The following is a 27952-nucleotide window of genomic DNA, read 5'->3' as shown; positions in this document are numbered from 1 at the left end:
ACATCCACAAAAGCACCAGTTCTGGTGGGTAAGTTATATATCATATTTCTAATGTGCCTGCCTATCATTTGGCTATTTATTCTCTTGCACCATTTTCTGTTTCATTCCTGTTTTTTATTCTTTTACAGTAAGAACTCTTGTGGAACACTGTATTGCTGACACTGGTGAAGCAGCCTATCTTCCCTGTGTGTCTGAGGTCAAAGAATTTCTGTTTACAGGTTACACATCAGCTAGGCATGACTTTAAAACCAGTGAAGCATGCCACCAAATTACCAGACTTCTATTTCTCACCATACATAAGGAACTATTTCCGCATCATTATTTCTCTTCTAAATAAGTCTAAATAAATGAACCGAAACCCATCAATTTAGGCTAATGAAGGACGAAAGCCACAACGGCTCGCTCTGTTGAAAAAGATCAATCTGTCATGAGTTTTCATGGATGTATGACAATTCAAAAGCACATCCAGAACATCACACCCCAAATCCTTGCAGCCTTAGCTACAACTGTATTTAGGCATAAAGTGGAAAAAACTGAAATACCACTCAAGTAATCTGACCAGTTTCAATCTGCAGGCGTTATCTCTGTTAGACTGGTGCTATCATTAATTATTTACCTCCTGTTTACTTTGTGTTATCATAGTGGATGGTTTACCTCATTGGAACAAACTTCTCTGGTAGCTTTCCAAGGCACAAATGTATTTGCTCAGCCTCACATGAACTAAGACAAACTAAGGAAAAAATATCTTTAATTGGTACAATTTCAGAAGTTTTCAGTGAAGAGCCACCTGCAATGGCTTCCACCACCGCTGTTTTGTTTCTTTTTCTGTGTACGCACTTTGTAATTTGTTGGACCCACGGTACTGGTGTCGTCCCTGCACCTTGTAATTCCAGAAGTGTGGAGAGGGCAGCTCGCTTGGCTGTCACCTACATTAATGAGGACAGGAAAGAGGGATACAAGTTCAGCCTGAACAGAATCAACAATGTCTATGTGCACGAGCAGGTCAGTAGCGCTTATTCGCTTAACGAAGGGCGAGCGAAACTCCAAACTGGACATCTGTGTCCATCTCTGGGTAAACCTGCTTATTAAAAGTTAGCCCGTTTTTAGCACCTTACATCAAGTCAGCTACATTACTGTAGGTCCATATGGAGTTAATTAATTTCATTGTTCATTTAAACAATAATGATGATTGACTGAAACAGAGCATATATTTAAAGATACACACAAGTATAAAATACAATGCAGGGAACCAATGTGTTACTGGATACACTTATTGTATATACGCACACTCACAAGACAAATTAACTGTCATTAGTCAACCTAACGTGCATGCCTTTACTGGAGTGACCAAAGAAAACTACACTGAGATGGAAAAATATGCCAAATCCATAGGAAGACTGTCCAGGCCTGAACTAAAACCAGGCCTCTGCAGCCATGAGATAGCTCAGATAACCTCTCTGCCAGCTGCAAATAATAATTCCAATAAAAAAAGATTTGCTCGTGCTTTAGAAATATTATTCTTTAACATATAGATTGTAGGCAGTAAACTTATGGAGTGGTTATTAACTATTTTTACTATGAACAGCGAAACGTTTTATTAATGACTAGCAAAATACCCGCGCTTCGCAGTGGAGAAGTAGTGTGTTAAAGAAGTAATGAAAAAGAAAAGGAAATATATATAAACATCCATCCATCCATCCATTTTCTAACCCGCTGAATCCGAACACAGGGCACAAGGCAGGAACCATTCCTGGGCAGGGTGCCAACCCACCACAGGACACACACAAACACACCCACACACCAAGCACACGCTAGGGCCAATTTAGATTCACCAATCCACCTAACCTGCATGTCTTTGGACTGTGGGAGGAAACCCACGCAGACACATGGAGAACATGCAAACTCCACGCAGGGAGGAGATATATATATATATATATATATATATATATATATATAATATATTATATATATAATATATATTATATATTTATATTATATTTTATATATATATATATATATATTTATACTAGCAAAATACCCGCGCTTCGCAGCGGTGAAGTACTGCATTCAAATTTAAAATTAAACCTTTTTAAACTGTGGGACAATGTGCCAATAATTATTTGTTAAGGATCTCTTTGTATACCATGTTGTCAGTTCGGCCCTCCGGTTGTAACATGACCAACCTGTGCGCTGAGCTTACTCTTGAGCATGTAACTTACAGTTGGCCATGTGAACAGTAATCTTGTCTCAAATCTCACAGCTTGGATTGCTGCTGTCATAATCGGTTTGAGTTTCATGGTTTGTTTCAATTACGACAGTATTTGCAGGACTTGTTGTGTTGAAGTGACATTCAGCATCTGTCAAGCGTTGTAAGCACACAACCGGTTTCATCGATAAAATCACATCCAGCTTTTGAGAGTTTAAACATTCATAAACATCAAAGTGTCCACTACTGAAATCGTCACCTGTGAATCTAAGATGTTTAAGAGGCATTGGCGGTTGTCCAAAGGTGTAAAATATTTGGCCATTTCGGTACACTTGAAAGCGACAACCGAACAATTCAGCGGCAGCCATCAACTCACATGCAGAACCATAGGTGAAGGGCTTAAGCATTTCACTCTTCTAGTGCTCCTGTGTAGTATAATTATCTCCTGTACCGTCATCAGTCCACACCTTGAACCTGTCCCAGTAATTCAATACATAAGACAGAATGTTCCTCCGGATATCAAGAGTGAGCCTGATATGGCCGTGCAATATGTAACAAAGAGAATGGAAAAGGTAGGTGGTATCTCCGGGCATGGAAACCACTCGGTAAGTGACAGTTCTTTGATCAATAGAATTTCTTGAAGATGGGCCCATAAGTAACAAAGACTGTTGAAAAGTTCAATATGGTGGCCAACAGTGGCATCATACTACCGAAATAAGTACGTACATTGGTTTCAGTTAGTGGAGGGAAGCCGCCTACCAAATTTCGAGAAGATGGAGCCATAAATAAGAAAGTTCAACATGGCGGACGTTGTTGACCGTTATGACCATTACGCGTAGAATTTCGAAATGAAACCTCCTTAACTTTTGTAAGTAAGCTGTAAGGAATGAGCCTGCCAAATTTCAGCCTTCTACCTACACGGGCAGTTGGAGAATTAGTGACGTTTGGAAAATTCAATATGGCGGCTGACAATGGCGTCATACCACCGAAATAAGTACGAACATCGGTTTTGGTTAGCACAGGGAAGCCGCCTACCAAATTTCGTGAAGATGGGGCCATGAATAAGAAAGTTCAATATGGCGGACGTTGTTGACCGTTATGACCATTACGCGTAGAATTTCGAAATGAAACCTGCTTAACTTTTGTAAGTAAGCTGTAAGGAATGGGCCTGCCAAATTTCAGCCTTCTACCTACACGGGAAGTTGGAGAATTAGTGACGTGTGGAAAATTCAATATGGCGGCCGATAATGGCATCATTCCACAGAAATAAGTACGTACATCGGTTTTGGCTAGCGCCGGGAAGCCACCTACCAAATTTCGTGAAGATGGGGTCAGCCTTCTACCTACACGGGAAGTTTGAAAATTGGTGACGTTGGAAAATTCAATATGGCGGCCGACAATGGCGTCATACCAACGAAATAAGTACGTAAATCAGTTTTGGTTAGCGCAGGGAAGCCGCCTACCAAATTTCGTGAAGATGGGGCCATAAATAAGAAAGTTCAACATGGCGGACGTTGTCAACCGTTATGACCGTTACGTGCAGAATTTCGAAATGAAACCTGCTTAACTTTTGTAAGTAAGCTGTAAGGAATGAGCCTGCCAAATTTCAGCCTTCTACCTACAGGGGAACTTGGAGAATTAGTGATAAGTGAGTCAGTGAGTGAGTAAGTAAGTCAGTCAGTGAGTCAGTGAGGGCTTTGCCTTTTATTAGTATAGATTTCTTCAGGTGTTTAATAAGGTGTATTACCAGAAACAAATGAGTATCTATAACTGTAATTCAATTCAGTTTATTTTTATGTGGAGCTCTTCACTGAGAGGGTGTGCAGACTGTGGTGACAAGTTCACAGGGAAGTGAAAATATAAACTATAAATGACTATTTACATAACAAGTACACACTCAGTGTATGTCTGTGAAACTGAGAAGCCAACATCTCCATTCAGTGTTCATTTCCTAATGTCAGGATGCCACGACATTTCAAAAACCAAAGGCCATTTGTTTATCCTCACATTGAAAATAAATACTCCAAATCACTAATACACATTCTGCGAGTATTAGATGATTCCCCAACAGGGAGCCAATTGTGAAGGGCATTTAATTTTTGCAACATGCAAATGACATGTGAGAATCTCACAGATTTAATTGAAGGTAACCGAGCACTTGTCCAGTGCCTTTCTAGGCTTTGAGGTGACAATATTGGGAGATATTTCTGACTTTCTGTGATGCCACTCAATTGGTCAAGTCTGCCAGACATTTTGTAAAACCTGACTTCACAATGCCTGTTGATATATTGCCCTTTACACCAAGTTTCTTGGGGGCACACTGACAGTATGGACCACTACCTGTTCGGCTGTGTGGTGGACTGTGTAGTGGACAGATGATGCTCTAATAATCCCAGCCTGTTTTGGCCATTGATGCCTTGTTTCACTAACATAAGTGGGCCTTGTCATCGAACTTCATTTAGCAGGTGTATAAACACTAATGTAAGTAAGAAAAATCAGCTTTATTACTTAGGCTGTTAAAAGTAAAACATCTGTTAAGCAAAAATCTCAAGTAAAACTACACGAATAAGCACAAGAAGTCCCTGCCTTTTTACATGAGCTATAAAATACAGGGTAAACCACAATAAACAATCTGATACACATTCAGATTATTTAAAAAAATTGCGCATTATTGTCCCAGAATAGTAAAACATAGAAAAGTGGTAGAAATGTTGAAGAGACATAATTTCTTAAAATGTATTTTTATGGATACTTTTAAAAATAATATAACAATAAAAGCAGTTACATACCTTTTATATAATTTATATTTGAAGAAATATGTAATACAAATACAGTAATAATGTAAAAATATTGACAAAAGTGGAAGCACTGGTTTATCTAAGTTTTAGAAGAGTGTTCTATTGAGCATTAATATCATTAGTTACACTCAGATTTGGATTCCAGTTGGTTTGCATGCTACCTCTGTCTTTCCTGGCATCATATAAAGGCACACTGTCATGCCATGCTACAAATCTGACCTGCCTTGAGGGTGAATGTGTGACTGCTTTGTGTGTACTCTCTCTTGAACTGGGGTCTGGCACAGGGCTCATGCCAACCACTGCTGCCAAAGTAGCTTTGAACTGGAATGAGGTGATAAAAAATGAGAATTTGTATCAGCCCATACAGCAGTTTAAAGGCAGTTGTGTTATTAAGGATATGGTTTAATTTTAATGAATGGGTTTTATTAACAACATTATTTTTTCATACATTTTCTTCCTATTAAGAAAACAAACAAATGCACATGTTTAGGTGCAGAGGTTTGACTTATGTAAACAGTAATACTGTCCAGTAAGTTAATTTTCCATTTACATCTTGAGGTTTGCTCTACATATTGTGTATTCCAGACAGGTATCTGTGGGTGGTTTACCTTCTAAAATCTCTTATGCTGAAATATAATTTTAGCTCCAGAGTGTGACACATTGATGTCCTTTCCTAAAATCCCAGTTGCTGTATAAAAGCTTTGCTTTTTATGGTGTCACTTAGAGAAACACATGCCACAGGAGGTGTTAACACATTATTGCAATTTGCTTTATTTACTGCACTCTGAATGGTTTTCTTATTAACTTTTTTTGCCTACAGAACAACCAGAATTCTTCAAGGCATGGATTAAGGTGCTAGAAACATTCCTTAGGTGTTTTGGTCTGTGCTGATTCGAGAGCAAACAATCTATAGATTGTTTGGCCACATAATACTGTGACTGTCTCCTTTCACCGCATCTCAAAGGTACACTCCTAGATTGAGGTCTGGTGACTCTGATGACTGTTGGAGTAAACTGAAGGCACTGCCATATTTGGTGAACCTGCTCAAGAAGATGTGTGTTATCCTGCTAGAGATATCTACCGTATACACTCAAGTATAAGTTGGGTCTTGAAACCCAAAAAATCAATTGTAAAATCAGACCCCGACTTATATGCCAGTTCAAAAATGTGACGCTTAATTTTATTTTTTTTTACTATGTTCTTGCCTCCTCCAATCTCGCACCAGTTTCTCAGGTGCATCAAATTTTATTGCAGCAGCGCAGTCAACAATTTATTTCGCTACTTTAATTTCGCTATGTTTAATTTAAAAGCAGCTGCATATTTTCTTCTGATTGAACGCTCCATCGTAGATAAGGGATGCTCTTACGATAAAGATGTATGAGGGTGTGAGATACACAAAACAGTGCAAACATCACTTCAGAATAGTTCGGGTATTACCGTGTGGTCACATAGGCACGAGAGAGAGACAGAAAGAGGTTAGGAGCACATGCTGATACAGGGCATTGCGACACCCACATGGAAAAAAAAAGGCAGTGTGCTCCGTGGTTACTCTCTCAGCTGGGTGTTAGCATGTCATAATCCCATGTACCAATAGCATGAGTTTTCCTCATTTGACTGACATTATAAAATACCAGAAATTATACTGTAAAGTCAAGTCCTGACTTATCCATGGGAAAACTTATCCGCGAGTATATACAGTACATAAAAAATCGGGAGTGACTTTCTCTTATACTCAGATAAGGGGATGGATATTTGAGGAGTAAACTGCAAGACAATGATAATATTTTTTATATTATATACATTAAAGAACCATCAACAACAAATCAATCAAATTAATAATATATTGAACAATTATTATAAAAGTAAAGTTGAATAAATCGGACTGTGCAGCTGCATGAATAAAAGGTAAAGTACCACTTCCGGTTAGAAGGAATAGCACAAAAGTTGATAGAAATCTAAGTTTTGTACCTAATACTTGTATGCCACATTTGGTTGCCCTAAGTGAAAGCGTAATCAAATGATCATGTTTATACACACATACACACACAGACATACAGGTAATTACAGAAAGGGTATTTTCAGATTCAGTGAGGTCTATAATGTCGAGATTCATCAAAATCTCGAAATGGAATTTTTGGAGGATTCCAATATTTTCCCTCTACTTTGTATACGAGAAAGTCACGGAGATCTAAAACATCGAGATTCATCAAAATGTCAACATCGAATTTTTGGATGACTACAATACTTTCCCTATACTTTGTATATGAGAAAGTAAAAAAGAAAGAATTTAGTCGCAAGGGGCACATGGCTACAAGCAATGCTTGGGTAGAATATGGCATTCAAAGATGCTCACACCATTACAGTACTCTATACAATTCAATACAATACAATTTATTTTTGTATAGCCCAAAATCACACAAGAAGTGCTGCAATAGGCTTTAACAGGCCCTGCCTCTTGACAGCCCCCCAGCCTTGACTCTAAGAAGACAAGGAAAAACTTTCAAAAAAAAACCTTGTAGGGAATAAATGGAAGAAACCTTGGGAAAGGCAGTTCAAAGAGAGACCCCTTTCCGGTTAGGTTAGGTGTGCAGTGGGTGTCAAAATGAAGGGGGTCAATAAAATACAATACACAGAACAGAACAAATCCTCAATACAGTATAAAAAAAAAAATTTTAGAAGTACGTAGCAGAATTTAACAATAGATGATATCACATTATATGATTTGGATATATTTAGAGCCCTGGAGACCTCATCCATCAAGCTGCCTCCCCCATTTGGCCAATCCACGGCTGAAACAGCGCTGGGCCAGCCAATCCGATGAAGAGACCCCTCTCTCCCACTCTACCTATCTGCACCTTGGAGCCAAGCTATTTAATTCAAACTCTGACCATACCATGAGTATCTCACAACAAAAACAAAAAAGTCATCAGACCAGGCAACAGTTTTCCAGTCTTCATCATCCAGTTTTTGGTGATTAGATAGATAGATAGATAGATAGATAGATAGATAGATAGATAGATAGATAGATAGATAGATAGATAGATAGATAGATAGATAGATAGATAGATAGATAGATAGATAGATAGATAGATACTTTATTAATCCCCAAGGGGAAATTCACATACTCCAGCAGCAGCATACTGATAAAAATAATATTAATTCCAGGAAACAAATCCACATAAAGGAAAGTGATAGGAGTGATTAGAGAGATAGAGGAAAAGGTAGAAATATATCCTACAATGGTAGCCTCATCTTCCTGTTCTTACCTGACAGGGGTTCATCTCTATTGATATAGCTCCTCTGCTCCAAGGCCTGACATGCTCTACATTCAGAAATGCCCATCTGCAACACTTCTGTTGTAAAAATCTGTTATCCAAGTATTTCTGGCCTTTCTGTTAGCTTAAACAAGTTTGGCCATTCTTCTCAACATCTCTTTTGATCTTTATCAGTAGTAAGCTTATTTCTGAAGTAGGTCCTAGTGGTAGAATTGTTCTTGATTTTGACTTAGTTTCTGGTTCTGACCTTGGCTTTTGCCTTGTCCTTTAGCTTTGGTCACTCAGTTTGTTTTGCCCTTCTGGTTTCTACCCTTTTGACCATGTCTTTCAGCTTCCTTTTACATGTCTTGATCCTTCTTTGTTCTCAGTAATCCTCAGGCAATTTAAATCTGTCCTATACAAACACAGGATAAGTAAAAAAATATTTTTTGATGAAGTATCTTTTAAGGGATTTAGGTTCAAAGATTGGTAGGCTGCCTCTTTATGCTTTCTTTCTACAAAGTACTCCAAAATTGCTGCAATAGCCCATTTACTTAAGGCCAATTGCATAATGAAAAGTGATAGTTCCTCACTTGCCTATAGTCAAGAAGAGGAGTAATAACATAAAATTTGCACTTGAGTGTCAGTAGACTTTGCGCCCTAGGAACCAAGCTACCAGAACTATTCCATAACATTTCAGTAATTATTTACTGCTCTGATGCTGATCTTTCTGATCATAAAATAGCTCATTATGATAGCAATTGACAACAACGGTATTTGACATAATTCTCAAGGTATTATCTTGCATGATTTGGCTCAAAAACTAATCAGCACATCATCATCTCAAAACAGGCTTATGTTTTGAGTTTGGTATTTTTCCGTCCAGCCGTTTTAACTCTACACTGTCCTCAAAAAACTGTGAGACACAGACAGACACACAGGTCATCAAGATATCGATGTTTTCGATATCAGGGGACCATAAAACACTGAGATTCATCTAAAACTGGAGATCAAAATTTTTGACAAATCTGGTGGGGGAGGACGCAAAGCAATAGTGAAGAGCTCACTTGACAACAAATACATCCATTAACAAACCAACAGTAGTTAAAATAGGTTCAATACACCTAGTTAATTCTAACTTCACAGAAACAGAAAAACAAGAAGACATAATAACAAAGTGGTCTACAGTCTTACAAACAATCGCTCTGTGATTAGGAGAAGTGACTATGAACACCTGGGGCCTCATGCATAACGCCGTGCGTAGAATTCACACTATAACATGACGTAAGCACAAAAGCGGAAATGTGCTTACGCACAAAAAAATTCCAGATGCATAAATCTGTGTGAACACCAGCTTCCACGTTCTTCCGCTACACAAATCCCAGTCAGCATGAAAATTAACGCACGTGCACGCTGTCCTGCCCTGTCTCTTCCCAGAACTACATGTCTTTGAATATGCAAATCAATATAAATAGCCCTTAAGCTCAGTGTTCTGTGAAAAGGCAATATCAAAAGCACGAGGGAAAATAGAATTTCAGCGAATACCAAGTGGAGGTAAGGAAAAGCGTACTATTTGTTGGTTTAAACAGTGGTATAAACAACAAAAGGAAGTTGATTGAGTGACATAGCGTGTCGGAGAAACTTGAAAGCTCAAGCACATAAAGTCGCACAGTGCCCAAAATTAAAAAGAAGTTGTCAGATATCAAAGTCACAGTGAAACGGCGAGTCGTAGCCCACCATCTGAGTGTCATATGAAAGCTTATTAGGGTACAGAGAAAAAAAAGGCACACAGTTTATTTTGTCATTAAAGTAGAACATCATAAACTTCATCTTAAAATTGTTTATTAGTTTCTCAAATCCCATCGTAACTAAAGTAGCACATTAAATGCTTTGTTTTGTATTTGATCTTCTATGTGCTCTATGTGTGTGAATCACTACTTGCTTCTTAAACTGGCTCTCTTCCTCCAACAGGACACAGAATCCATTACATTCGTGATATTACAGCTCTCTGAATAATTAAAATACTGAGATGTATATGTTATATCATTTTCATGATGATAGGAGTTAAAGCATGTTATTAAACTTGGGAACACGGTGTTACAGTGACTTTTAATGTCTCACGCAAGATGCTTGCTGCGCCGTGCGCGACCTTCGATGAAATACTTTATTGTAGCAGTACTGTTTCTTTCAAACGTGCTAACCTCCAATTCCTGTCCTAACTTTTCTTTCTCCAAATACCCAATCGTTATACAATCAGCTCTGTAATAGACGTTAAGCCATCTGTAAGCTTAGAATGCCGATTCTTCAAAACTTTTAAGGAACATTGAAATATCTTTGTAGTACATGTTTAATTATTCTATCCATCTATCCTTCCAGTGTCGTGTCAGCACCAGCAAGAATACAGCGTGAGGCAGGAACAATCCATGAACGGAGCGCCAGATCCTTGCTAGCGCAACGACACCATGTCCTCACATGTTTAATTATTAACAATATAGATTATTTAAATGAAGTTAGTTTTATCTGTATAATATAATAAACATATTTTGTTGCATTTCATCTTAAAAATGATATCGTCATCCTATGTAAATACGCACTTTATAAAGTAGCGCAGGTTGTGCAATATTATAACTGTAGTGGAAGTTTACAGTCAGATGATTGTACTAATAAGTACAAAGCGTTCTACAAGGAGCACTTGATGGATTGATTGAGTGCATTCAGTGTGTTTCTGAACTACGAGGAAAGGCTCTGAAGCCTTTGCCATACGAGAGCTGTTCAATAGACAGCATGTGCTTGATGCTGTATATCGATAACTCTTTCCGATCTGCTGCTGAGCTGTGATTCACACTCAGATACAATGATATAAATACTCCGAGTGGTGCAGTGAGAGTGATATGGAAAAAGACGATCCAATGTGGCAACCCCTAACAGGAGCAGATGAAAGAAGAAGAAGAAGGTGCAGTGAGAGTAACAATGCTAAAGCAGTTATGGTATTTGGAATAGTTTGACCATTCTGTAGACCATTATATTGTTACAGGTTAATTGCAATCAGATGCATTAAACTAATAAATAATATGCTGTTAATTTCAGTGTATTTATAAAGCTGTGTCAGGGATGTGGATCTAAAAAAAGAAAGGAAAACCACACAGGAAAAGTAGTACTACTTTGACGCTGGGTGCTGCCAGTCTGCAAAACTGAGCGCAGAACTTGCGTATGCCAAGGTATGAACTGCCGTGGAAATGTGCGAGGCTTAATGCCAAATTTTGGTTTTGTACATCACGATTTGAACGTGACAACATTGTTACACAACATTTTTGTGCGTATGCACCATTTATACATAAGGCCCCTGATCTTTGGACAGAAATGACTATGCCTGCTATATGTCCTCATAATTCTGAAATGATAACATGCTAACAATTAAACATTTTAAAAGCTGTTGGCAGGATTGGCACTCCAGCCATTATAAAAAAACTCAATCTGTTCCATTCTATTCAAACTAATGAGGTGCTGAGAAGTCACCCGTTGCACGGCTGTGCTCAGGTCCTAATTTGGGATCCTGAGATGGTTCGTCATGAGGTGGGTGCGGCAACTCACAGTATCAGTGCATACTCCCAACCTCCTCCTCCATTCCCCAACCCTCTTATTAATTCTTCCCTGTTATCCTGATGTCTGTTACTGCCCCCCCCATCCTGTCATGGCTCTCTACAAGTATTCAATTTTAAAAATTTCTTGCAGTATTCAATGGAAAAAGAGTTAAAACAAGGTTTACTGTTATATATAATGAAGTCAAAAGGATATCTTAGTGCCTACAGTACTTTTGGGACACCAAATGTACCATAACTAGGAGATACTATAGTCCATGATGCTGTATATTGTTTATTGAAGTACATTTATTAACCTGAGGTAACAAGCATCAGCACCCAGCAACCAAAATGGATGATACCAAGATAGGTGCATTAGCAGGTAATTTGGAATCCATTATATCATTACAGAAGGACTTGAATAGCATACAGGCTTGGGCAGATTTGTGGCAGACGAGAATTAATGTCAGTAAATGTAAAGTATTACACATAGGAAGTAAAAATATTAGGTTTGAATACACAAAGGGCGGTCGGAAAATTGAGAGTACACCTTATGAGAAGGATTTAGGAGTCATAGTGGACTCTAAGCTATCGACTTCCCGACAGTGTTCAGAAGCCATTAAGAAGGCTAACAGAATGTTAGGTTATATAACACGATGTGTGGAGTACAAGTCCAAGGAGGTTATCCTCAACCTTTACAATGCACTGGTGAGGCCTCATCTGGAGTACAGTGTACAGTTTTGGTCTCCAGGCTACAAAAAGGACATAGCAGCGCTAGAAAAGGTCCAGCGAAGAGTGACTAGGCTGATTCCAGGGCTACAGGGTTGAATTATGAGGAAACATTAAAAGAGCTGAGCCTTTTTAAAATGAGTTCATCAAGAACATGGGGATGCAGTTGGAAACTTGTTAAGGGTAAATTTCTCACAAACATTAAAAAGTTTTTCTTTACACAAAGAATGACAGACATTTGGAATAAGATACCAAGTAATTTGGTAGACAGTAAGACTTTTGGGAGTTTCAAAATTCAAACTGATGCTTTTTTGGAAGAAATAAGTGGATATGACTCGCGAATTTTGTTGGGCTGAATAGCCTGTTCTTGTCTAGAGTGTTCTAATGAATATTTTTCATATTTTGAATATGTTGCAAAGGTTCTTATGACATGATTTTGTATGATGGGCTTTGAAAATGTTATGCAATAGCATGGGTGCTGATAGGAAACAGCATTTCAAGAATTCTGCTTGGAAAATAATTTGTGCAAAGAGAATGCTGTCTGTTAAAGAAAACTCTGGCTCCTTGGTATTTTTTGTCAATGAAATTACAATGGAGCAGACATGTCAACTCTGAGACAGTTTGACTTGACAGCTGCATTTGACAGGCTGACATCTTCACCTGCTTTACATTATTGGTCTTTTATCCTAGGAGGATAACACACACCAGGCTGGGCCTTGGCTGGAGCTTGTTTCCGGCGCTAAAGCAGGTTATGTGTACCTGATGAAGCAGCAAAGTAAAGAACATCTGGATCCATGAAGTCTGATCCCTGCTACTGTTTCATTAATTGATTGATTCTTTCTCTGACAGGGGCCTGTTGGAAAAGTCCATTACATGGACATTGATGTACTAGAAACCAAATGCTATATAAAAAGCACAACTGCATGGGAAGACTGTGAAATCAGACCATTTATAGAAACGGTGAGTTTGCTTTGTTTTTCAGACATACAGTGATGACATAGATGGGTGCTCTGTATTGCAGCACCAGTCATTGTTACAGTATGTCTTTTTGGGATTCTTGCAAGTGTTGACTGATGATTACAGTGCTTCAGCACTTCCATCTAATGAAAATGTTCACTGCCATAATTTCTATTAATTCTTTACATTAAATTTCTATACACTGTAAATACAGGAATACATACTAGGAAACGCTCAGACCTCGAAGAAAGGCGTTTCAGTTGCTTTTCACAAAACATATCACCACTGGTCACTTTGGCCGATTGACTTGTGCAATGTGCTTCACTACCATCAGACATCACTGTGATTGTTTCCTGTCAGGCAGGGTGTGTGACAATGCCACTGCTTGCCATGAAAAGTACCCAAAGCCCAATTTTATGTCTGAGGTAGCCCACACTTCCAGTTCTTGGGGTACACATATCACATCATAAGCTCTCAATTACAACCAAAGTGAGGATTCAAGGCCTAGTGGTTTATGTGTCTTTGTGTGACAGTTAGACAAATATTAGCATTGTATACTTATAGCAGACAGAACATACACAACATGGATTTAAGTCTAGATGCAACTGCGGTGAGAGCGACACGTAAGCGAAATGCATAATTGGGCGGACAAACAATGGCAATTTTATGCAGTTTCATTTGGACTGAAAACAGAGCCATCCTACGTGATGACATGTTCGCTCTAAGGCGTACCAACTTCTACCATGAACACTGAGATTTGGTAATGGATAACCAAAACCATTAATTAAAAAAGTTATATAAACAACAGGAGCAGTATGAATTGCTTCTTGCATGCTCTTTAATAGTCTGCTATTCCTACATTTATATGTACAGTATAAGGACCAAATACCATTTCTGTATTGCCCTGAATTTCTTGTTATTAATGTTATATAATAAAAAAGAAGCCCACCCCATTTATTTATTGTTTCCTCACAGCAAATACACTTTACACCTACAGTCACAATGCCCATCCAAGCAACCTGCGTAATCCAATTTTTGCCTATCCAAGCATTTGTTATAAACCTTCATTGTTTTCACCCTGTGACGGATTTTCTCATCTCTGAAATCTTTATATGTGTTTTTATAATATTTATTATTTTGATAGTTCTGACATTGATGTCATCCTAATGCCATTTTTAAATAGTTTTCACTGTGATTTCCATTGTTGTAGCCTCAGTCATGTTGTTCCTAAGTATGGCATTTGTTGCCTGGGACACACGATTAGACATCACAAGTGTGCAGTGTTCGACTACTGGATAATTTAAAAAACCTAAATAAATCTAGAAAGCAAGGTAAAATACCTTTTGCTATGTTTCTTTTGATTTGACTCTTGTTTTGCTTGTTTGGTTTTGACAAATAGTTTTGATTTAGTCCTTCTGGTATTTCATTTTGTGATCCATCTCCTCTTAATTTCAAAAGATGTGAGCATCCTGCCATCTGTGAGCTCACAACATGAACATCAGTATGGAGACAATCCCAAATGGGCTGTCAGTCCATTGCAGGGCACTGTCACTCACACCAGATGAATTCAAAGTCACCGATCAACCAAACACTGCCATCTTTGGGATGTGGTGGGAAAACCCATGCAGGCCCAGGGAGAACATGCAAGATCCTCAAGGACAGTCAAGGAACAGGAAGAAATTTTATTCAATCTCCTGGGATGAGAGGGGCTGGGCCATTCCTTCAAGGTGCAGCACCCCCTTGCAATGGTGACAATTATTTATATTTGATCAAAGTTCAAAGGTAACAGGGACAAGGTCATCTAATTACTGAGTCGTGGGCAAATTCTTGATGTTTAAATTAATTCTGAAGAGTAAGAATCTTATACCCAGTCAACTACTTTTATCTTGTCCTGCTTGCAAAATGATAGAGACCATGTAGATTCACATTAAGCTGTGGTCCCTTCTGTGACAATTGTGTCAAATGACGTTTTGCTGTCTTGGTTTTAGCAGGTTGCACCCTTTATTGCAGGCACCAAAGAAGGATTGAATTATGCAGTGTATATAAAACAAATAGTTCTCTTCATACATCCATTTTACTCAAATGCTTCCTCCAGTCACATACATGCTCATACTGGGTCAATATAATGTAACAAATCAATCTACTATACATCCAAAAAAAGGAGACTAGGTGCAAACTCTGCTCAAAGGATAAGACTTTTGCGATTTTGAGACATCAGCATTATATATTATTATATATATTTTCACGTCAGTTATTCACAAAACCAGCCATGGTGAGCTGAATTTAGTGTCTATGTGATAAAACTCCAGCCAAACCATCTTTCTCTCTCTCTCTCTCTGTTTTAGCCTTCACATTTGTCTATTTCATTTTAGAAAGTGCAGCATTATTCACCTCATGAACCGAAAAGTCATTTGCCTTTCGTGAGATAAAAAAAATGTACTGATCAGTCCATTTCTTTGTAGTTAGGTTACACAAAGTGTAAGCATTTTGTGTTTATCCTCCTATTTAAATATCATGCCAGTTTTTCCGGAGGTAAATACTTACAAACGCGCCAAAATAAATCTAAAGTGTTTACCAGCGCTTACATTGCATCAGTATCACTTTGGATTTCACAGAAATCATTTCCTATGTATAATACAATTACAAAAAAAAAAAAAACTAAAAGGAAGGAGAAAAGTCCATGGACTATGATAATGTAAAAGAACATAAAAAAGAGCATGTTTATAAGGTCAAATTAAATAATACATTTAATACATTAACAGAAATCTGTAGATGGTTTGACAAGTAAAGAGCAAAGATCATCACCTAATTCAACTGGCTTGGGATTTTAGATGTGTAGAAAAGTAATGTCTTTTACTATTCTCTCTCTTTTGAGTATTCATAGAAAAAGAGCTTAACATTTGTCAATATGTTTTCTTGCTTTCAGAAAGTGTCTGGGCGTTGCAAAACCATTGTCTACAGTAAACCTGATGGTTCATCTGTTCTTTACAATTATGACTGCAATTTAATTCCAGGTATTCTTGTCTATCTTCTGTTCTTTTAAACAGTTCAATTCTTGAGCCTATAATAAGACAGACATGCATTTCATTTTCCTTAAATGTTAATTTCTTTACTTTTCTGTAATGTAAATTGTAAATGTTGAGTCTGTGGGGCCCCTATGAATTTTGTCTTTATTAAATCTGATTCATGTATGCAGGCCTGTAATTGGAGATGTTCTTTCATTTTAACATGTCTACATCAATTCAACAAAATGCTTAATTAACATGCTTATCTTTTACGCAGTCATAAGTTTGATCTAATCTAATAAAACAGTCAAAAACAAATGAAAGCACTGACCCATAATTTTTTCATAGCTTTTTTCAGATTTTCATTTCCCTAATGTATTCTTCCTGTCAAAATATTCAAACAAATGTCAAAAAAATGCATTTGAAGTACATGGTAGCCATTAAAATCCTAAAATTATCAGTTTTCAGGATTATGTCATTTTGCAGTTGGACACTTGTTTTTTATTCTGCGACATAAAAATGTATAACCGACTATCAAACATCATGCTCTTCCACAACACTCCAACAGATGTAGCTCTACAGATCCCTACGGTCAGGGTTATCCCATAACCCACCCACAGGGATTGAGTAAAAATCCTAACATCCAAACCCACAGTATTCAAAGGATTAATTGCAGCCCTATACTCCCCCAATTTGATTTTAGTTGCTTCTTATAGATTTGAGGGTGTTGAATCCAATCCTTCAATACCATCTAGCAATTTCTTATGCAGGTGGATGAGCCTATGGTGTCCTGGATAATCTATTTGGCAGACCATACTTTGTGAAATTCAAGGACTGTGTTTTTGATATGGATGTGAACATCTCTTGAGCCCTACAAGGAACAACCCTGTCTCCTTTTCACCTTACTCTGTACACTTCAGAGTATGAATATAACACCAGGTCATGCCACTTACAGAAATTCTCAGATGACTCTGCACTTACGGGGCATATTGATAAGGTGGATGAGACAAGGTATAGGAGACAGATGAAGAACTTTGTTTCTTGGTGCAGAAGGAACTAAACATCAGCAAAACCAAAAAACTGGTTATTGACTTTCGCTGCACCAAAGAGCCTCAGTGCCTGGTTGCAATTCATGTTGAGATGGTGCTACTATAAGTACTTGGAGGTCCACATCAATGACAGGTTCTAACTCACGTGTTTTGAATTCCAGATGCTTCTTCGATGGCAACAGGGAAACACTGATAGAATTAAAACTCTCAAAACAGCAGGACCTAAAAATGAAAATCACAACAAAAATGGTGGAGTGAAAATGTTAATAAAATATCAATAAGAGCTCAAAAATCTAAATTAAAGTACAATTCTTTGCAAAAATGAACTCTGCATGTATTAAACCCCCCAGAATTCTAACAAGACCATACACTCATGACACTTTGGATGCTTGTGTTTCTGTGGTTAAGGAGCGACTGGAATATATATCTATCCTGGTGCTTTTTCCTTTTTATTTTCTCACTTCAGTATTAAAACTTTGTTAATCTACCAGTTGTCTTCTGTAACATCCAAGGCCTTAGACTGAACACCAAAGATGGTAAGTATCATTGATCGCTTGTGCTGCAAAAAAGATGTTGTGATTCTATATGGATCCAGGTTTATGGTGTTAGGAAAAAGTTCAAGGGTTGGGGTACCAGCCTGGCAATCTGCATTTAATTCTGGATGAAAAATGGTTAGATTAACAACAATAAGGCCAACAGCCATTTCTTTCTTGCTAAACTAAGTACACTGGGTAGAGGAGCTCCATCCCCCTCCAAGCTAATTCAATGAACTCCCACTTCTGGTCAGCAGACCTAATATATGGCAATCTTTCCAGAAGAGGCAGGTGTGGTTTAGGGTTGTCTGGTGCTTCTCCTTCAGAACTGCAGGCAAAAAGAAAAGAGGCAGCTAGCAACATCCCCCCATAATGTCCTGAGGCTAACTTGCTTAGCTTAACAGAGCCCAGAATTTGCCTCTAAGCACATACAGTATGTATGACAATGGCAAAGATTCGCTGAAATTTTGTAATAAATGCTGCTTCATGGCAGCCTCTGCATTGGCAAATTCTATAAAACATGGAGTGGTTATTCTCCTATGGCACAAATTCAATAATAAGATAGTTGGCATGAACTCAGTAGGCTCCATTAGTTTTTTGAAGGGTGGTAGGAAATAAAACCTCTGTTGTATTTATTCACCAATTCTATATCAGTCTTCTTTTTTTTGTTTATAACCAGCCAAATCTAAAAAATGAGCGTCCGTGATATTGTTTGGGTAACAATGCTAATGCCTTAATGAATCTATTGTTAAACAATTGCTAGTGCCTTTGACTCACCTGCTGTTATATTGGTTTTTGACTTACGCCTGGTTGATTATTTTTGGTGGTAGAATATTTCTGTTAAAGTCCTTTTGCCCTTTTCACCTGGTAGTATTTCCCCTTGAGACCTCTCCTCACTACAATTTGATTCAAAAGTTGTTTGTTTCTCTCCTTGCTAATGTTTTTCCTGTCCAATCATATTGACAGAGATGCATGCTTGTTTCTTTAAGTGCAACTTGTCAGAGATTTGACTTGTACTTGCTCCAGAAAAAAGATTTTTGCAATATGCTATTCTGGCACATTTCCATAGAATTCTTCAACCAGAGTTTCCGTTTTGTAGGTAAGTTCAGAGCATGTAGGTAAGTTCAGAGCATGAGCTACTGATTTCATACACATAGTCTGAATTAACTTTTACTTTACAGAAGTTTACTTTACAGAAAGAGGAACTCAAGTTGTATTACCCATGGAGTAAATATTACGGACTACGTCTAGTAAATTACTAGTGTTAAGATTATGGAAAATTGTTTAATCCATTACCTCCTTTAAAAATAATCAGGCAACCTAATTGACAATGCTTTCAAGATTAATAATAATTTTTCTGAATTATTTTCTGAAAACTCCCAATCCTTCCCTTTCTGAAATTAATTAGGTTCAGATAACCTATCCCCCCCAGGTTCTCTGTGTAAGATGGAACTGTGTTGGACCCCCCAGCTGCATTGTTTGAGTTTAAAAAATTTCAAATTTTATGAGCTCTGGGAAAATCGCCTGCCTCTAGATTGCCTTTATGGTTTTTTGAAGCAGTTAGTGCCTCCATTTATGATGGGGTAGAATTGTGTTGTCTCCATCACCAAATGGAATGTTTTAGTCAATTTAGCCATTATCACCCTCTGCTTAAAACAAGGCAATGTCATCTGGTTTATATTAACATTATAAAGGCACTCTTCATCTTCCCTGTGGTGGTAACTCAAACCAATTCTCACAAACCTTTCTGGTTCAGAAAGATGTCAGAGAGGCCTGTCCTCAATCTCACTTACTTATATATTCCTCACTTCCTTCAAATGTTGTCCTGATGTCTGCTTTTTGTACTGCAGTCTTCGAGTTTCTGACTTACATTGTTTCTATTATTTTTTTGTCTCATTTATTATTTCTTATCATGATCTCTCTGCTCTTTCCTTTATGTTTACTTAGATGAGGTTAGTTTTTATGAGTAAATTGATGCTAAATTAGTGCTGGTCTCTCCCTGGGGATTCACTGACTCTGACTCCCTTAGCTTCAGGGCAAATATTTTATAATCTAGTAGTTTTTCCAGAACTCTTTGCAATGTGTTTTACTCTTTCTTATCAACTTTTATTATAATTTTGACTGATACTGAGTTTTACTCTTCTTGTTCGACTTAGCAAAAATTTGACTGTAAGAAGAGAAAGAAAGCAATAATTAATAAGAATTCAAAAACATAATTCACATAAAGACACAACTTTAAATTACAAAGATAATTAATAATGCATGTGTAGCACGTAACGAACATTCTAAATCCCAAAGTTCTAGTTCTGAATTAATGTATATTAGCCCTAAATCTAAACTAAATTTAATATCCAAAAAAAAAAGTTTATATAATTCAGAAAGGGTCCAAAGACAATGTGGAAGTGATGCACTGTAGCAGTGTTCCTGCTTCTACTCAAAACTGTACTAAGTAAATGAGCTGTAGTTAATGCCAGTACAAGGGTAAAATACAGTAATAGGAAGGCTACACCTCTCTTTTGACTTTGGTTAAAATAACCGCAGCAGCCTTAAAAACAGAAAGGGAAACAGTAAAAAAAAAAATGCAGCCATGTGTCAAGCCCAGGCTGAATTGGGACAGCTTCGGACTTTTACATAAAAAACGATATTTTTTTTCAAATTTTATATAAAGAAAAAGACACACTCATTTAATAAAATTCAAATGAACCATATAAAACTATAAAGCAATAGAAGATGGCAATACATATTACAGAAGATATGAAATACAATCTAAATCAAAGAGAATTTTTCAACTCATGCCCCCCCCCCCAACAAGTAAATAAAAGAAAGGAGGTGCCAGGACATTTCATTACTAAGAGACAGAAGGTTGTTGATAATCACAGATGAAGACATTAACTACAGGGGAGAGGATCTTCCAATTTGATACTACATGGTCTCAGGTAAATATGTACCCCAGCAGCCCCCCACTGGCTCTCAGGGACGTAGAAAGCTTTTGCCTTTGATGACAAGTCAATAATAACTAATTTCCTTCATTATAAAATCCATGTTTTTGTGCCAAATTGGGTAGACAAGACTCAATAATGGCCCTTTTCCAAAATAAATGTATAAATGTGATCCAGGTAGCATAAGGACATGGAGAAATGGCCAGGCAAGCCAAGATCAATATACTGATAAGGTGAAAACAGTAAACAAATAAGGAAGGACACAGTCAGAATCAGGTAGAAAGTCTTGGAAGGGAACAGGAAAAAAGCATGAAATAAAAATTATCCATCAATTAATTGTTAATTAATAAACATCACAACAGACTCAGCATCAGGAGTTGCAGTGAAAAAAGACAGTTGAGTATGAGGTTATTGGAACCAACCAAACTGCTAAGGGAAAAGGGGTGGGGCTTTCAGGCAAGAAAGGTCTTGTGATTGGGCCATGATGTGAAGTGTTAATAGTTTCAGCAAATTGAGTTTTTTTTTCTGGAACACCCTTTGATGGCTGTGTTATCCAAGTAAAGATTCCTCATCCACCCTTTTCTGTAGATCAGCCAGATGCTGTTCATCGTGTTTGCCCCAAGTGCCCTCTGCTGATTGATGTCAAAAGCCCTGCGGCAATACAGGCGGCTGGAATCTTGCTTAAGAAATACAATGAAGAAAGCCACTTACGGAATTACTTCTCCATTGATCAAATTACTAGAGCATCAACCCAGGTATTGCCTATCCAGTCTAATCAAACTGTTTCAGTTAAGTTTACCTGAAAGCCTTTGGCACTCATTAAGCTCTCGTCTTTCATTCCAGAATAAACCAAAAGAGGCTTATTTTGTAGAATTTACCATTCGAGACACAGAATGCCTAAAGCAAGATGAGTCGGTGGATGACCTGAAGTGCAGAAAGACCTCTTCTGACTCTGGGGTGAGTAGGCACTCTTAGGGAAACAACATTTCCATTGTTTGTAACAGCATCCTAATCATAGACAGTAGGGATCAAAAGAGAAAACATGAGGTAGTGTCTAAATATTTTTGCAAATATAACTTACTTCCCTTTACATATGGCTCCTGGGAAGTTAAGTTCAGTAAACTAGTATGGGGGAATAGATTTGAGACGTCAGGCTGATTTGCAACATAAGTCTCCATTGTTGCTTCTATCTCCTCCACAACATCAGCACAGCCTGTTGAGCAGCAGAAGATTCACCAGGTTATGCAGTTCACCTTATGACCCTCCTGTTTTCTGCTTACTATGCATGTTTATATTTTAAATATTCTTAAACATGTGCTTTATTTTATTAAGTAAGATACTCTTCCTGGGTAGTAACTGATTGTCAGCATAAAACAATGCTGAAATAGAGCCTGACCGCTGCGAAAAGGAAAAAGGAGACAGAAAGCCTTATTGGAAATCACTAAGCACCTTTTCAAGCAAATGTACATAGGCAGGGGGCTGCTGGGGCAATGTGACCAGTTGAGTATAGGTTTGTCAAGGAAGTAAATACTCTGAAGATACCTCAGAGAAAGTGAGTGATAGACCATGGTCAGCTGGTAGGAGGCCACACAAAATTACCCAGGCAAGCAAGTGGTAGCAGTTTTCATGCAAATAAGGTACATATTACCCTATATTGAGATTCAGTAGCCCATATCTGTTACCTTAAGAATGGAGGTACAGGTGTAGTTTCACAAGGGCCCCCAGAGTCAACTGTAAGTCAGTAGTTCCATGACTTTTATAATACGCCAATGACCCCTAAATTGATTTGCCCAAAATTAACCTCTCTTTAATTTCTAAAGTCCACTTCCAGTCAGAATATCATTTAGTATTGGTGAAGGCTTAATGGTAATGGACAAAGAAGAGGCCAGAGGAGACAGAGATATGGGAGTTGAATGGCTAACTATTTCATGTTCTATTGGAAGGTGGGAATGGGAAAGTGGGGAAGCAATCCCCCAGACAAAAGGAGCAAATAACTGCAAACACAAATTCCAGTGGTCCCCAGGGTTTGTTTTTTGTTCTTCCATTGATACTGCATAACATAAAATTACCTGTCACAACATATATTACATAATATAAAGTAAAATGTTTTACTTCACAGCAATCTGGCTTTTGTGTTGCTGCTCTGCATAAGAATGGAGACAACCAAGCTGTACCAGAAATATTCTGTGAGCTGTATACATCAGAGGTAAACATATTTTTCTAAATAGCATCACTTCTTATACCACAGAGGAAGTGTGACTTATTATAGTTGACCACTTATCTCTCCAAATAGGCAAATTCACTTGAATCGGGAGCTGAGTGAGGAATGTAGTAGCCACTGTGATTCAGACTGGTATTTTCTTCTAAATGTGGATACACAACTAAAGTATACCTTTCTATAATTACAGTGTTAATTTACTGAGTAAAGAAAAAAATGAAACCAACTTGTACCTGGATTAACCCTGGCAGAATCCTAGCTGCCTATGCACTATCTAGAGAGTATGAGATTTGTATTTAATAACTATTTTCACCAACTTCTTCTCTTTACAATGTCTCTGGGCCTCAAGTCATATAGGGCAAATGTGCATCAGCTGCTGGTGGAGGTTTACATAAATCTCAAGAGAAATACAGCAGCTAAATATTATTTTATACAGCAATGTCTAGTTAGGTTAAGTAACTCAATGAAGTGTGAGGAAGAGGTAGGGATTACACCAGTGGCATTGTGGTTTACAGTTCAATTTATTAGCCACCACAGTACATTAGTAGGTATTATCTGTAAGCAAACATTACATATCACCATCCCAATGTTTTCTACTAGTACAATGTAAAGCAAACAATTCTATATTTCCACAATTGGTGGACTAGTAGGTTTAACGTATTGTTCTGGGTCAGTGGTGTGGACTACATTGGCAGCAATGTTTTTTTTATAATCATGCAGCTTATTCACTATGATAAGATTTTGATAAGAGATGCTGATCAGTTTACTTACAGTAAATATTTTTTGTTATGATTGGCACTGTCATGAAGTGGTTACTGCTTCTGTCTCACAGCTCCACGCATTTGGGTTTGGATGCCAGCGTGGTCACTGTCTCTGCAGAATTTTCATGCTCTCCAACTCTCTGTGTGCATTTTTCCCCGGACACAATGATTGTCTTCCGGCATTCTAAGGATCAGGAAATTGGAGGGTCTAAGATGGCCTATTATGAGTGCAGCTGTGTGCTTTGGGGGTTCTTTATAATGGGCTAGCAACTTTTCAAGCCTATTTCTGCCTTGTGCTCCGATCTCAACTGAAGGATTTTGGCTCTCTGCAGCAATGAATTGGACTAACCATTGCAGTAAATGAATGGATGAATGAATGGAATGGAGATTTGGGCTGTACAGTATGTTTGAGTGTGGCGGTGTTTGTTAGTGTGTGGCCATAGTGTCTATGGTCGGTCCTGCCTATCTTGATGCTTCAGTAAAAGATTCTAGTTCCTGTTCCCCACAACTTTATAGTTCAGCAGGATTAACCAGCACTGCCCAAATTGGGGACAACAACCAGCACTGTGTGGGATTGGGGCAGCAACTAATTTTTGGAATAAAACATACCCTATAGTCTTCTCCCCTACAAACAGGAGTCAAAAATTGACAGAGATGAGATCAACAGTGTGGCTTTACATACCAGACAATATATTATATTATTATAAATATATTATATATTTCAAAAAGTGGGTTGTGTAAACGGATAAATAGAATTCTCAGTGTTACCAGTGTAGTATAACTTTTATATATATATATATATATATATATATATATATATATATATATATATATATATATATATATATAGTGGATTCAGAAAGTATTCAGATCTCTTCACTTTGCACACTTTATTGTGTTGTACATTTAATTTTAAATTGTTAGGTTTGCCATATTTGCCCATCAATCTACATTCAATAACCCCTAATGACAAAGTGAAAACATGTCATCATAAATATTTGCAAATTAATTAAAAATCAAAAATTGAAATCTCTCATTTAAATAACTATTCAGACCCTTTACCCTGGCACTCCAAATTGTGGTCAAGTGCATCCTGCTTTCTTTAGATATCCTTGAAATGTGTCTAGAGCTTAATTAGAGTTAAAGTGAATTGAATGGACATTGTTTATAAAGTCACACACCTGTGAATATAAGCTCCCACAATTCACACTGCACGTCAGGACAAAAGCCAAGCCAAGGAGACCAAAGAACTCTCTGCAGACCTCCTTGATCCAATTGGGTTGAGGCATACAGTAGGTCATCGCAACTGTATAAAACCATTTCTAAAACATTGAATGTTAAGAGGAGCATAATGAACTCAATAAACGTGAAAAGGAAGAGGTTTGGAACCACCAGGAAGCTTCCTAGATTTGGTCATCTGGTGAAACAGAGTAATCAGGCAAGCGGAGCTCGGCTGAAATGGGAGAACCTGTCAGATTGATATTTCAGTAGTACTCCAACAGGCCGTCCTTTATAGCAGAATGGTTAGAAAGAAGCTACTTTTGAATAAAAGGCATGTGACAGTTTAAAGGACTCATAGAGAATGAGGAAAAAGATTCTCTGCTCTGATGAGACTCATATGAATATTTCAGTTTTTGATTTTTAATACATCTGCAAACCTTTCATGTTTTCACTTTGTCATTATCGGTTATAGAATGTACATTGATGGGCACAAATGGCAAATTTACCCATTTAAAATTATATCCACAACACAATAAAGTGTACAGAAACCTTTCTGAATCCACATTTAGTTAGTAGTATCACTAGCGGTAGGAATTATAGTTAATAGTAGTATGATTAATGCTTACAGACTACAGCAAAATTGTGACACATCCAGATCCAAAATATTTTGGAAAACCCATGTGAACACCTCCAGTATAGTTGGAGTATGGGACCCCAACATAAAATGTATGCAATAATAAATCAGAAGGTAAGACAGGGAAACATTTTCTATGTAGGTATTATATGGTGTTACTGTGCTTTATTTTGTGTTCTTTTCATTCAGTGCTGCTACATCCCATAGCTGGTATCCTCATAAAAACTTTGATGTATAAAATGATAGAGCAAATTGTTTATTTATACATTTTAGGGAATTGGGAATACTGAAAACAAAGGAAATGTCACTAATGATGGGCAAGAGGCTGATACTCAAAGAGGAAAACGAAGAGACAAAAAACACAAAGTACAATCACCTAAATTCACTCACCTCAAAGCAACCCCCACATCAGTTCCAGACCTGCAGCCAGAGTCATCTGAGTCCAAGTCCGAGTCCGAGGAGCAAGAAGGTGTACTGCCTATTGAGGCCTCAGCTTCAACACCATTGCCTGTCACTTCAAAACGACTCAAACAACAGTCAAGTCCTGAAAGTGCAGCCAGCTTACCTAAAACAGGACCTGTGTTTTTGACAAATTTCCCTGAGGCTCCGTCCACCATCCACACCTGCCCAGGAGTCTTCAGACATGTAACTTTGTAGAAAATGTATCACTAAATATATTAAACTTGTTTCTTGTAATTTGTGACAAGTTCTTTCAAATTTAGATGTACAAAGTAACATAATAAATTAGTAGTTATTTTTGCATAATTCAGAATTTGCTTATGCAGAACGTGGGTGGCATAAAGGTTAGTTATACTGTTGTACAGTCCCAGTAGTCTGGGCTTAACCTCACCATCTTGAGGAGTTTGCATGTTTTCGTTTCTTGTCACATCCTGGGAATGTGCATATTAGGATAAGTAATGACTAAGTGAGTATGCCACACAATTAACTGTCATCTTCTCAAAGACTGGTTTCTCAATTGTGCATAAATCCTGCTGAGATACTATAATTAAAAAGTGGGTTCAGAAAATGACAACACAGAATGTACTGTGAATATTTGTGTGTGTCCCAATTTCTTATTTAGGTTTATTGTAGTCCCGGGCCAATTAACTTCACAGAAGAAACATCTGACTGTTGATGACTTTGACAACAACAAACTGAATTTAGGAGGTTTGAAAGGGAAGGATGGATTGAAACAATGAATGTTAGTATCCACCCATGGGCAAATTTGCATAATGGGGTGTAGAAACACCTGCTTATATTGTTGAGAAATATGCTGCTGTTGAATGAATATTAAAATGCTAAAGCTGTTATATTCAAATAAATAAATCATTTAAGAAATATATCATTGCAATGTTGTCAACTATCTATCACAGACAAAGAGTGATGATTGTGACCTGAGCTGCCACTTTGATATGAGGAAATGTAGATAACCTGCATGACTACCTGTTTTTTCAACAGATGGTCCCAATGTGCCTATTGCACCCAGCTGAACTAAACAAGAAACATCATATCATTCAGGTCACTTCTAAACAGGTCTTAAGCCCATATCTGTCTGGAGTATTGCTACAGTTTTCTTTATTTGCTGTTTGTTGCCTTCTTGATAGCTTTCACCATTTCCTGAAATCAGATTGGCTGAGGTAACTAAAGCCAAACCTTATTTGGTTTCCGCATTTTTGTTCCAAATAAAGAAAACACATGTGAGAAACTATTATCTTATTCAGCACAGTTTAGCTGATTTTTTTAAGAATTTGTCTTTTGATTTACAGTTTTGCTTTGCCTTAGGTTTTGGTAGCTTCTTTCTGCCTCTTAAGTGTTTCATACCCTGCTTGTTTCACTACTTAGCCTTTAGTAGTAGGTACTTTAGTAGGAAAGAGCCACATCTCTAACAGTGCCCTGGAAGCCTATGTTAAAACAGCAATAACGTCTCCTTGCTCCCAGTATAGAACCATGTGTTACAACCTACAAGGCTGGGAGCATGCGCTGATAGCGCACTGCCACCACCCACAGGCTGGATGGTAATGACTGGCCAACCCAAATTTCCTGACCAGAGACCATGTATTAAACCGTAAT

General features: G+C 37.7%; 1 protein-coding gene across 1 annotated transcript; it reads left to right on the top strand.

Annotated features, from left to right (window-relative positions):
- The first annotated feature begins 694 nt into the window (after nt 1–694).
- On the top strand, nt 695–27225 carry LOC120532351 (fetuin-B-like). Its single transcript, XM_039758262.1, has 7 exons — nt 695–1002; nt 13415–13525; nt 16449–16536; nt 21637–21803; nt 21892–22005; nt 23168–23254; nt 26156–27225. Exons 1-7 carry the CDS (start codon nt 793–795, stop codon nt 26537–26539), a joined length of 1161 nt encoding a protein of 386 aa, XP_039614196.1. The 5' UTR covers nt 695–792; the 3' UTR covers nt 26540–27225.
- The last annotated feature ends 727 nt before the right edge of the window (nt 27226–27952 follow it).

The sequence above is a fragment of the Polypterus senegalus genome, chromosome 1 (genome assembly GCF_016835505.1).
Source record: "Polypterus senegalus isolate Bchr_013 chromosome 1, ASM1683550v1, whole genome shotgun sequence".
Classification (NCBI taxonomy): domain Eukaryota; kingdom Metazoa; phylum Chordata; class Cladistia; order Polypteriformes; family Polypteridae; genus Polypterus; species Polypterus senegalus.
This window is presented reverse-complemented; position numbering and strand designations above follow the sequence as displayed.